The sequence below is a fragment of the Phyllobates terribilis genome, unplaced genomic scaffold, assembly GCF_046119375.1.
Source record: "Phyllobates terribilis strain yellow unplaced genomic scaffold, ASM4611937v1 Scaffold_3__8_contigs__length_932513732, whole genome shotgun sequence".
NCBI lineage: Eukaryota > Metazoa > Chordata > Amphibia > Anura > Dendrobatidae > Phyllobates > Phyllobates terribilis.
Genome location: NW_027362763.1, coordinates 547,926,879 through 547,940,085, shown reverse-complemented (window position 1 = coordinate 547,940,085; position 13,207 = coordinate 547,926,879). Strand labels below are relative to the sequence as shown.

The 13,207-nt window shown below is 47.8% G+C and overlaps 1 protein-coding gene across 5 annotated transcripts in view; it reads right to left on the bottom strand.

Moving 5' to 3' along the window:
* The window catches only part of SYTL3 (synaptotagmin like 3), a 250,595-nt gene that overhangs the window by 14,468 nt on the left and 222,920 nt on the right, over nucleotides 1-13,207 (bottom strand). For all 5 annotated transcript variants that reach the window (XM_073671356.1, XM_073671357.1, XM_073671358.1 and 2 more), the window contains 3 exons: nucleotides 10,471-10,582; nucleotides 9,597-9,702; nucleotides 9,308-9,504 (listed from right to left, as the gene is read on the bottom strand). In XM_073671356.1, the coding sequence (XP_073527457.1) occupies nucleotides 9,308-9,504; nucleotides 9,597-9,702; nucleotides 10,471-10,582 (415 nt within the window). The remainder of the gene's footprint in view (nucleotides 1-9,307; nucleotides 9,505-9,596; nucleotides 9,703-10,470; nucleotides 10,583-13,207) is intronic.

Genomic DNA, 13,207 nt, shown 5'->3' with positions numbered 1-13,207 from the left:
GTGGTACATCCCAAGTAGTGTAGGGGCAGATAGGGGGAGCAGCCTGGGTAAAGATAGGAGCTCATTGGGTGCTGGTCACCTGAGCTCACACATAGAGGGTGTATATAAGGTGGGCACCAACTAAGAACAGGGTCAGATGCAGAGGATCAGATGCAGAGAGTCAGTCAGCTGCAGAGAACAAGTCAGGAGCAGAGGAGAGAAGAAAGACAAAGACCCAGAGTGAGAGAGGAGAAAAGAGAGAGACCCAGAGCACAGAAGAGAAGGACTCTGAGATCCCAACTCAAAGCTACGGGTGAAGAGTCGGCATCAGGGTACCGGAACCCAAGCTGGTGGGGGCAAAAACACACCCCAGCCAGAGACCGGAGGCCGTGGGCAGCGTCTGCCACGGCCACCCACCACATCCACCACGAAGGCATACCACGTGGAGGGTCAGGGAACCCAAGGCCAAGGGTCACCCAACAGAAGGCCCGAGGGAGCTGGACCTGGGTGGATCAATAGTGGGGACGGCCAGAGAAAGGACAGAAGGAGAGCTCAGGGTCACGCTCCGGACTCGCTTGGGGGTTGGCTGGATCCAGGACCTGGTGGACGCAGCACGGCTCGGGTGGTCACTTGAAGCTGGAGTGACCGGAACATCAGCAGTGAGTAAATACCCTAAACTGCACAACCCGACTCTGTCTTCCTTTAACATCTATGCTGCACCACCACAACCCCCATCCTCTGCACCTGACCCCCTGAGGCTATACCCCACCCGTTGGGGGTTATACCACCAAAAGCTGCACCTACACCATCAGCCTCAGCGGACCCTGCTGCAGCGGCGGCCATAGTGACCGCAATACAACGGGTGGCGTAGTCGACACAAAAGAACTCTTAATAACATCTGTAGGACTGCCACATAACACTGAGCTTGACGCCCTGGGCACGGGCCGGGTCACAGCCGCTCGGAGACTACAAACCCCCCCCATCTGATCCGGTGCCGGGTATTCCCCTCAAAAAGGAATATGTCCCAGGGGGCGCGTCAACTTTGGCGTAGTCGGCAGGATTACGTGCCCGCAACACCCGGGTACTGCGTGCCTGAAGAAAAGTGCAAGTTTACCTCAGAAAGAAGTCTCCCGCCGGTTCCGGAGGGTCCACGCCATCGGACTCCATCACCAGTCGTTTCCCGCCGATTGTCCGCCATTTCCAACTTGTTCCCGCCATCTGCAGAGTTTCCCGCCACTGGGCGACGCTTCCCGCCAAAACCGCAGATTTCCCGCCTTGGAAGAGCAGCGGACGCCATTATGGGCGTGCCAAAGGAGGGCAAGAGGCCACCTCCCATCGTGGGCCAGGACAGAAAATGGCGCCAAAAGTGGAAACCGCCCCCACCAACAGAGACTGTGATGCTGGAGGTGTCTGTCAGCGTGAAAGAACTACCCCTGGAGCTGACAGTCACCGAGTTGCCCCGGGACCGCCCTCGAAGTGGGAGGACTGAGAAGGAGAGAGCAAAGATGGGTGTCGCCTGGAGCAGTCTGGAGCGAGCGCACCCGGAGACAAGAAGTCTGGAGAGGAGTAGCAGAAAAGCTCACCCGGAGATGTCCAGAGAGCAGAGCAGCACCGGCCCGCTGGCCAGAAGCCTGCTGGAAGAAGAGCAGAGCAGCACCGACCCGTTGGTCAGGAGCCTGCTGGACACCACGACCCCACTAGGCCTAGTGGAGGTCCTTGCACAGCTCCCCCGAGACCGGGAGTGTGCGCAGACTGCCCTGGAGGGCCTCGCACGGAGGATGGCCCGGGTACAGCGCGAGATATTGGCGGAATGGAGCCGGGAGATGGCCCAGCAAGCTGAAACCAAGAAGCAAGCTGAAACCAAGACCCGGAGCACGCCAGCCGAGATGAGGAAGGAGACCGCCTCTGAGGATGGCGCGGGAGGACCCAAGGCCGGAGACGGCGCCGAGGAGGGAGCCGAACGCATGGAGGCAGGTAAAGGGGACGCCTATACCCCAAGCCGTGACACCGCTTACCTGCCCCAGCTCCCCGTCGCAGAGCCCGAAAGTCCCCCTGCTGTGCCCGAAAACGCCATGTCACCGACGCAGACTAGGCCCCAACCGGAAGCCGCCGCCGCGACCCCTGTGACGTCACACGCCTCGACCCCGAGCGTGACCAAGCAGGAAGTACCACCAGCCTGGTCGCAGGGCCTAGAATTCCCGGGCGCCGCAACACCAACAGCGCCCCCTACCTCTGCGGAGCCTCCGGCCTGGTCGCAAGGCCAGGTAGCCCAGGGCGCCGCCGTATTAACGGTGCCCTTCACCTTCCAGGTGCCCCAGGCCTGGCCGCAAGGCCTGGGCAACCCGGGCGCCACCACCACCGCGCCCGCACCCGTAAAATCAAGGGTGCCGCGTCTGGGAGAGGACTTGTTTGCCCAGCACACGTGGCCGGACGGGCAGCCTTTCATCTGGCCCCAGAAGTATTACGAACTGGAGCACCAGAGGAGGGTTGGGGCCATGTGTGCACCCCTGATTCCGGCTCCGAAGCCCGTAATAAGGATCTCGCCCCCGCTAGCGGAAGCGCAGTTTGAGTGGGACCCCACCGGAGAAGATCTAATGGGGTTCACTCAGGAAACCAGGGCAGCTGCAGCGGAGCGTGCTGAGTGCTGCCGACAGCAGCTCGAGGAGTTTACGAGGGAGCGGAGAGAGAGGCGGGTCCGGGAACAACAAGCCCAGATAAGGAGCGCGGAGCAGAAGAGCCGGGCCAGGAGAGACCCCCGTGCAGCGCATTGTCCCCGCACCATCGGGACAGTGATCAAGTTCAACCAGCAGCATGGGTGGGGCTTCATCAGAGACCACAACACCCCCCGGCGACGTTTTTGTAACGCGCAGAGACGTTGAGTCCCATCTGCCGGAGGGGCACAGAGGTCGTGACCTTTATATCGGGGACGAGGTCACCTTTACCCGGCACAAGTGTGCCAAAGGACCTTACGCCCTCCACGTACACCGCCTGACGGAGGAGGAGTTGCGGTGCGAGGAGGAGGAGCAAGAGGACCCGGACGGGTCTGAAGTAACAACCAGCTGTAAGCAAAGAGCAGGAGGAAGACGCCGTTGAGTGCGGCAGAGCAGGTGCTGTAAATAAGTTACCCAATCGGGGTATAAAGAAACTGAAACTGTTGCTACATATATATAGTCCCCGTTGGGACCAGCTGAGTGAACTGTTTACCCGTTTACCCCTTAATCCCACAGGCTGAGGACTGTGAGCAGCCATTCCCTTTCCCTCCTTACCTGGCCGAGGACTGAGAGCGGCCAACTTCCCCTGTATATAGTTGCGCTTCCTAAAGCGCCCCCTACCGGTTTTATAGGAAAACCAGTTTTTCTAAGAGACTGTCGCACTTTTCCCGGACACACGTTGCACAGTGTCCGGAGGAGGAACCTGAAACAAGAGACGACGAGAATGTTTATATGAAAAGTTTTATATATATATAATGTTTTATATGTTTTATATGTTTATAAAAATTTGTATGTTTTGGTGATGTTTTATGTCTTACAGCCCGAGGACGTGCTGTGATTTACCAGGGGGGAATGTAGCACCCTGAGGATTCGGCTGCTACAGGGGTATTGCACCTCAACCCAGAGGTGTGATATTCCACTCCCGGGTAAGGATGGAGTGTGGATCTGAGCTCGGTAGGCTGCATGCACTACACACATCCCATTTCCGAGGAACAGGCCGACGGTACTCCCACTTAGAAATGTGCAGGTACGACCGAGTCTGTTCCTGGCTGGAGTGGGAGGGGGGTGGTACATCCCAAGTAGTGTAGGGGCAGATAGGGGGAGCAGCCTGGGTAAAGATAGGAGCTCATTGGGTGCTGGTCACCTGAGCTCACACATAGAGGGTGTATATAAGGTGGGCACCAACTAAGAACAGGGTCAGATGCAAAGGATCAGATGCAGAGAGTCAGTCAGCTGCAGAGAACAAGTCAGGAGCAGAGGAGAGAAGAAAGACAAACACCCAGAGTGAGAGAGGAGAAAAGAGAGAGACCCAGAGCACAGAAGAGAAGGACTCTGAGATCCCAACTCAAAGCTACGGGTGAAGAGTCGGCATCAGGGTACCGGAACCCAAGCTGGTGGGGGCAAAAACACACCCCAGCCAGAGACCGGAGGCCGTGGGCAGCGTCTGCCACGGCCACCCACCACATCCACCACGAAGGCATACCACGTGGAGGGTCAGGGAACCCAAGGCCAAGGGTCACCCAACAGAAGGCCCGAGGGAGCTGGACCTGGGTGGATCAATAGTGGGGACGGCCAGAGAAAGGACAGAAGGAGAGCTCAGGGTCACGCTCCGGACTCGCTTGGGGGTTGGCTGGATCCAGGACCTGGTGGACGCAGCACGGCTCGGGTGGTCACTTGAAGCTGGAGTGACCGGAACATCAGCAGTGAGTAAATACCCTAAACTGCACAACCCGACTCTGTCTTCCTTTAACATCTATGCTGCACCACCACAACCCCCATCCTCTGCACCTGACCCCCTGAGGCTATACCCCACCCGTTGGGGGTTATACCACCAAAAGCTGCACCTACACCATCAGCCTCAGCGGACCCTGCTGCAGCGGCGGCCATAGTGACCGCAATACAACGGGTGGCGTAGTCGACACAAAAGAACTCTTAATAACATCTGTAGGACTGCCACATAACACTGAGCTTGACGCCCTGGGCACGGGCCGGGTCACAGCCGCTCGGAGACTACAAACCCCCCCCCATCTGATCCGGTGCCGGGTATTCCCCTCAAAAAGGAATATGTCCCAGGGGGCGCGTCATATACATGCGGATGTTATGCGGCTCAATGCAAGTCAATGGCGGCGATTACGCACAATAAATGGTTGTACAGCACATGCGGATTATTATTGGGAAACATGGCAGACAACTTAACATGTATTTTTAATGCGTTTTCGCGGCGGAAATGCGTGGGCACGCAGCCTTAGCCATTTTCTCTTCCCGGGCTCATGTGACTCATTATTGTTACAAATGTTACAAGGTCTCAGGTATGAATGGGGAGCAGGAGTGTTAAATTTGGTGTTATCCTCTCACAGTCTCTCATACTTGTCACTAGAAGTTCAACATGTCAACTCATGGCATAATTGTTGCTGTACATAAAGATGGCCTAGGCTTTAAGAAGATTGCTAACACCCTGAAACTGAGCTGCAACACAGTGGCCAAGATCATACAGCGGTTTAATAAGACATATTCCACTCAGAACAGGCCTTGCCATGGTCAATCAAAAAAGTTGAGTGAACGTGCTCAACATCATATCCAGAAGTTGTCTTTTCAAAATAGACATATGAGTGCTGCCAGCATTGCTGCAGAAGTTAAAGGGGTGAGGGGTCAGCCCATCAGTGCTCAGACCATAAGCCACCACACACTGCATCAATTTGGTCTTCATATCTGTTGTCCCAGAAGGAAACTTCTTCTAAAGATGATGCACAAGAAAGCCCACACACAGTTTGCTAAAGACAAGCAGACTAAGGGCAGGAAATACTGGAACCATGTCCTGTGGTCTGATTAGACCAAGATAAACTTATTTGGTTCAGATGGTGTCAAGAGTGTGTGGCGGCAACCAGGTGAAGAGTACAAAGGCAAGTGTGTCTTGCCTACAGTTAAGCATGGTGGTGGGAGTGTCATGGATTGAGTGCTGCCGGCTGTTGGAGCTATAGTTCATTGAGGGAACCATGAATGCAAACGTGTACTGTGACATACTGAAGCAGAGCATGATCCCCTCCCTCCGGAAACTGGGCTGCAGGGCAGTATTCCAACATGAAAAGGACCCCAAACACACCTCCAAGATGACTACTAACTTGCTAAATAAACTAAGGGTTAAGGTTCTGGACTGGCCAAGCATGTGTCCAGACCAAAACCCTGTTGAGCATCTGTGGGGCATCCTCAAACAGAAGGTGGAGGAGCGCAAGGTCTCTAACATCCACCAGCTCCGTGAAGTCGTCATGGAGGAGTGAAAGAGGATTCTAATGACAACCTGTGAAACTCTAGTGAACTCCATGCCAAAGAGATTAAGGCAATACTTGAAAATAATGGTGGTCACACAAAATATTCACACTTTGGGCACAATTTGGCCATTTTCACTTAGGGGTGTACTCACTTTTGTTGCCAGCAGTTTAGACATTAATGGCTGTGTGGTGAGTTATTTAGTGGGCACACCAAATTTACACTGTTATACAAACTGTATACTGACTACTTTACATTGTATCAAAGTGTCATATCTTCATTGTTGTCCCTTGAAAAGGTCTAATAAAATATTTCCAAAAATGTGAGGGGTGTACTCACTTTTGTGATATACTGTATGTGTATTTTTTGTTTGTTTTTTCACATAAAAATGAGTATTTAATGGTATAATATATTTTTATTATTACTATCTTGTAATTTTTTTTTTTAGATATTTTTTTAAATATTTTTACAGTTTTTTTTCTTTTCTTTATCTTCTTTACTTAGTCCCACTATGGAACTTTCAATTTTTTTACTTTGATTGCAGGTGTAATTAATTGCAATGCACCAGCATTGCAAAATATTATACTTATATAGAAGCGTCTTAGACCATGCTCCCAGCATGGTCTAAGATGCTTTCTGTAGCTTGGTGACCTGAGGGTCGTCATGATGACCCCGGGTCACTATGGCAACGATAAGGCCCCGACGATGACATTGCGGGGATGCTGATCTGAAGGGAGGTCCCTCTCCCTGCCTCCTAAAAGCTGCGATCGCTCTTGATCGCAGCATTTAGGGAGTTAAACAGCCAGGGGCAGTGCTGGCACTGTTCCTGGCTGTCACAGTAGGGGCACGGCCACTAGCAGCACTGAGATACTGCTGTGATCGTGCTGGAGGTGCTGATATTTCACAGCGCCCTGAGTGCGGGGACCGACGGAATGGGTCCCCGCACCTCTTCCCGTGCCGCTCAGCTGTGACACGCAGTGACAGTTTAAAGTCATGACGGAGATAGCACGTCATGATGCAGGAACTGACACCGGCTCATGACGTGCTATTGTGTCACCCTACCTGGATGCCACAAGTGTAATAAAGCTGTGTCTGAGAGCAAGGGGGAGGTTCTCTGGTCAGGGGAACATTAGCATGCAATGCCTCCTGTCTCAGGCCAGTAGGGGGAGCAGGCTGTCCCTATAAAAGCTGGTACTGAGGGCAGGGTTAGAGAGAACTGGATTGCCTGTCTCAGCTTTGAGACGTGTCCCAGAGTGGAGCAGGGACAGAAAGTTGATTGCACCTAAGAGGAAGTGTGGCAGTAGGAGAGAGCCACAAGCCAGAGACAAGAGGCGAAGAGAGCCTGTCTTGGCAGATAAAGACTGACTTTACCAGACTTTGGTGTCTGAGGCTGGAAGGATTCCACATCCCCCAGCAGAGAACCAGTCCGCAAGGGACTGTACATTCCTTGGCCTAAGAAGCCTGGAGGCCCTGCCACAACCGAAGGGACCAGTAAAGCCATACAAGGCTGGGAGCAGAAAGGAACCCACGTCGCAGGCCATACAGGCGAGAAAGCACGGAAAGCTCGGAAACGTGGGCTGTTACTCTATAAGGAGGGGATAGCCAGAAGGAGCGCAGAAAGCACGGTAGGCCTACACCCTCACCCTGACCAGGGCCAATTTCCCCGTTGCTCTCAGACATCCAGGTCCCCTCCTAGCTGGGACTGTTTATGGGTCAGTTTACCTGTTTCAGTAAAGACCCTGGACTACAACCTGTTGTCTGTGTGCTCCTTGCTCCTCCAGCACTATCATCACTGGGACTCTCACTACCATCACTCCCACCATCCACTATACTGCCCTGGGGCCGCACTCTTCCCGTGGGGAGTCACACTACCATAGCTGCACACCTCATCAGCCCCAGCGGTCTGCAAGCAGCGGCGGTTCCTAATAACTGCAATCCACGGGTGGCGTAGTCGGACATAATCAATATAACGGACTACCACTGGCCTGACCACCCTGAGCCACGGAACCGGGTTGCCACTACTACTCCCATCGCTCCCTATTGCCCGGATCCGAGTGCCCCACGGCCCAGGGGGCGAGTCACTATGTCCGTCATTCGTCGTTAATTCTAGATTAGGAACTTACGTTTACTTACATAGCTAAGTATTGTAACAGTTTTTAGGTGGGTCATTGGATGTACTGTACCATTCAGGACATGCTTCCACAGGCTTAGTCCATTAATGTATTACATATATGACCATCCAATTGAATGGCTGCAGGGAAATAAATCAATAAATGGCTAATTCCTCTCTCTCTTTGCCAGTGGGCTGAGGAGATGGTCATCTAATCACTGCAGTAGTTCTCATGTTAATGGGGATGTCTTTGACAAGACAAACCCTTTCCAGCTTAATTATGCAGTTACATTATTTAAGGAAAATTCAACGTGAATGCCAAAATACACTAAATAACAAGCAATGGTCAAAACTGCCCAGTTGAAAAGGTGGCAAGCTGTGACACGCTGATTAAACAGATCCCTTAAAGGGGTTGTCTCGGATCTTATGTTCAGGAAAGCCCCTTCCTGCTTGCCATTGTGTGGTGCACTCTCCATGATTGAAGCCGGAAGCATGGCTGAGCCGATGACCTAACTGTGTGCTCCCCTGTGTAGCTCGTAGAGGCTTATCTAGGAAAACGGCCACCTCTTATTGATTGCAAAGGTGGCCGGCAACCTTGGCAAAAAAGTTAAAGATTCTAGAAGTAAAAACTCATCCATTTTTTTTTTTTTTTTGCACTTTGCAATATTACTCTTGTAACAAGATTACACATCCCCAATAACGCTTCTGCACGAATCACTATACAGCACAAGTCTCTTTCAGGCATTCATTTTTCAAGTACGTCTTTTATCTGTGTTTTTCACAGATAGAACACATACCCTTTATTATCTACGTGGATGTTCACATCTGTTGAAATTTTTGTGGACACTGATTTTTGATCTTAGTCACAGGTCAAACTCACCAATACAAGTCACGGATGCCATCTGTGTGCTGTTCTGTTCTTTCTATTCTGTTTAATGAGAAGCTTGTATTTTTTTTGCGTACAAGAATAACGGATATCACAATGATGGCAAAAATGGACTCTCAGACCAAGAAAGGATGAAAATTAGATCCAGCTGACCACATTCCGACTAGATGTGCGAGGCCTCGGAGAATCCTGACAGCACGTGCTGTGCGCGACGTGAGGATTCACAAGTCTGTAGTCACAGAGAATGATTGCAGACTTTTTATGATAAACCTGAATAACCCCTTTAATTTCAAAGACCTTGTACACACCTTGTTTTTCTCTACATTTTGGGGTATATGTGAAATGATTATACTCCACCTGTGCTCAATCTGGTTCCACCAAGAAATCGCTCATTCAAGCCTTGATCCCATACAGTTAGATCCAGTCGAGACATCCTGAGATCACTTGGATTTGCTAAGTTGTAGATGATTGTGTGATTCCATTCTGGGCAGGGCTGTCTTCTCAATACTGGAGTCCTTTGCTTTATGTTCTGTTTATTTGGCAGGATCAGACAACTAGTCAAATCAATAAACAGACAAAAGTATGTAAACTTTTCTACCCATCTGGAATATAAAAGTTGAACATAAAGATCTGACAATTGACTTACCTCTTAACAAAAGGACTCAGAAACCCATCTGGTCTCAATGCCAAATTGCTGGCACTTTTAATGATAATATGGAGCTGGACCACTTCATATTGTTTTACATCTGAGCCTGTATCATGGACAAAAGTTAATAAAAGTAATACATTCTATTATACCAGTGAATCATATTCTCTACCCTTTCCCGAATTGGAATGTGACAAAACGTGCTGGACAGGGGTTAATAAACCCATACCGTAAACACTGTAAAGATTAAAAAAAGGAAAACAACACCAGAATTACAATTTATAGGTCACTTCACCTCCCTAAAAATGCAATAAAAAGTGATCAAAGTATTGTACATACCCCAAATTGGTATCAATAAAAACATTGGCTCATTATGCAAAAATTAATTCTAATTCAACCCCTTTATCAACAGAAAAATAAAAGTGTTACAGGTCTCAAAATATTGGCCACACAAATCCAAAACCTTTTTATTTTTACAAAGTTCAGAATTTTTTTTAGCATTTAAATCTAAAAAAAAAATTGATGCAAGTTTGGTATCAATATAGTCATGCTGACCTGGGAATCAAGTTTCAAGGTCATTCTTGCCGAACAATGAACACTATAAGAAACAAAACCCAAAAAATAATGACGAAATCGGGTTTTTTTTTTCACAATTTTATCCCTTTGGAATTTTGTTCCCATTTTTTAGTAAGTCATATGGTAAAATAAATGGTGTTATTCAAAACTATAACTTGTCTTGCAAAAACAAGCTCTCATATAGCTAAATTGATCAAAAAATAAAAAAAAGTTTTGGCTTTTGGCTGAAGGTGACGAAATGAATCAAAACGCAAAAAAATGAAAAATTTCCTGGTCATTAAAGAGTTAAGCTTCTTACCATCTGATATATGCTCATAAAGAAATGTTCTGGAAACTGGAGGTATCTCAAGCCTGATTCTCATACATAACTCCCCGTGATATTGTAATGACAGCTCTTCAGTCTTTTTTGGCTATAGAGACAATTGAGAGATACATCAAGACTGGTGAAGGGGAATTGTCAAAAGGAACCTGCGATTGAGGGTTATTTTTTCCTTTCTATGTTTTGTGTTTTTTTTTTACAAATAAGTAGAAGTTGAACCTAAACATACATGCAGTATACTGTATAGCACCCACTGAACGCAATAATAAATTTATCTTTAGCAATCTCGTTATCGGGGCTCCCCCTCGTGGCAACATATGGATAGTGTTTGTGGATTAAATATGTGACCAAATTTTGTGTTATACTATGCCTGATGAAGAGACCTGCGTAGTCTCGAAAGCTTGCAATTTGTTATCATCTTTTCAGTTAGCCATTAAAAGGTATCAACCACTGAGGACTGTCAAACTTTAATATTTTTCTATTTTGATTTGAGAGTCCTCAGTGATTGATACCTTTTAATGGCTAAAACAGATTGCAAGCTTTCGAGGCTACGCAGGTCTCTTCATCAGGCTAATATATTTTAGATATTTTTCTATCTACTGGCTAACACGGTACAAAGATATGTTTTTCCTGTATGGATTTCTTGCAATTTGTGAATGTTTCAAATATCCTTGCAAACCAGTAGGGAAAAAAAGAAAAAACTTTCCAATAAACAATTCTTTCTCTGCCATCTACTGCTAGTGCGGCTGCAGTGATGTATTCTCCATAGACACGCAATGTCACATAACACATTTACCAGTCAATCTCAATGATCTCATACTGTACATTAGTCCATAGTTAAATGTAATAGTATGAATATGTCCCATGGTAGGTAGTGGATGATGTGGTCATGTGAAATTTGGTCACAGAGAAAAAAATTCAGTATGGAAAGTGTAATATAAAGTTTTTTTGTGATATATTCCCTTATCTTCAGAAAAAAGACCACCCGAAGCACTGTATGTATTATGCCTCATTCACAAATCAGTATTTTTGATCAGTATTTCTATGCCAAAATAAGGAGCGTCTCCAAACACAGGGGAGGTATCAATCTTTTAATTATAGTTTTTCTCTGTTAATTCTACTTCTGGATTTGGCATACAAATACTAATGTGTGAATGAGGCCTTACTACATATAATAAATAGACAAAACCTGAGATAGAAACAAAGTGAACATATACCCTGCTGTGCGTAATTAAAAGCAATAGTGCATATAAATAACATCGGGTACTTAGTAATCACTGGGTTTGATTAAAAAAAAGCGTAAAAGGTATCGCACTGCGCCAAGATGTACCCAATCAGGATGGACCTAACCTCTGGTATTAAAACCTTATCCTGTGTCAAAGTGGCAGCAATGTGAATAGGGGCCGAGTAGGATGGGGGTTCAACTATGCTCAGTCCTGCTCGGCCCTTATTCACATTAAGGTAATTTTTGACACATGGTAAGTTTTTAATACTAGAGGTTAGGACCATCATGACTGGGTACAACGTGTCGCTGGTGGGGTGGCTTTTACGCTTTGTTTTGATCAAAAACTGTGTTTACTAAGTACCCAATATTATTTAAATGCACTACTGCTTTTACTTACAGCAGGGCATATGCTCATTTTGTTTCTATTTTAAGCTTTGTCTGTTTAATGGTCAGTGTGAACATGCTCCTTCACGTATCATGTATACCAACTTATACTCCAGTTCATTTATTTCGGTTTTACGTATAATAAATAGTATCAAGCAAAATGGGGAGGGGTGGAGTAGGAAATTAATCTCCAATTCCAATAGGAATAAAAACAACTCACTATGTTCAGTGTATCCAGAAAACTGTGAGAAATTTAATAACACATAACCTTTAACCCCTTCTCCCCGAATCCTGTTTTCACCTTCCTGACCAGGCCAATTTTTTCAATTCTGATCAGTGTCATGTTATGAGGTAATAACTCTGGAACGTTTCAACGGATCCCACTGATTGTTTTTTCATGACATATTGTACTTCATGATAGTGCTAACATTATTACAAAGAAACAGGCATTCCTCACATCTATTAAAGCTGTCAAACAGTTGCAAATCATGCACACGGGAGTGATTCAAACATAACACCGAGTATGCTGAAGATACTTGGTGTACGCCCGAGTATGCTCGCCGAAAGTGTTAACAGAACATACTCGCTCATCACTATTGCTCACTCATCCCCAAGACTGGTATGCATGGCCCCCTCATCACCAATCCTGGTATGCATGGCCCCCTCATCCCCAATCCTGGTATGCATGGCCCCCTCATCCCTAATCCTGGTATGCATGGCCCCCTCATCTCCAATCCTGGTATGCATAGCCCCCTCATCCACAATCCTTGTGTGCATGGCCCTTTCATCCCCAATCCTGGTATGCATGGCCCCCTCATCCCCAATCCTGGTATGCATGGTCCCGTCATCACCAATCCTTGTATGCATGGCACCCTCATCCCCCATCCTGGTGTGCATGGTCCTGTCATCACCAATCCTGGTATGCATGGCACCCTTCATACCAATCCTGGTATGTGTGGCACCCCCATCCCAATCCTGGTATGCATGGCACCCTCATCCCAATCATGGTATTTATTATTATTATTTATATAGCACCATTGATTCCATGGTGCTGTACATAAGAAAGGGTTACATACCAAATACAGATATCACTTACAGTAAACAAAA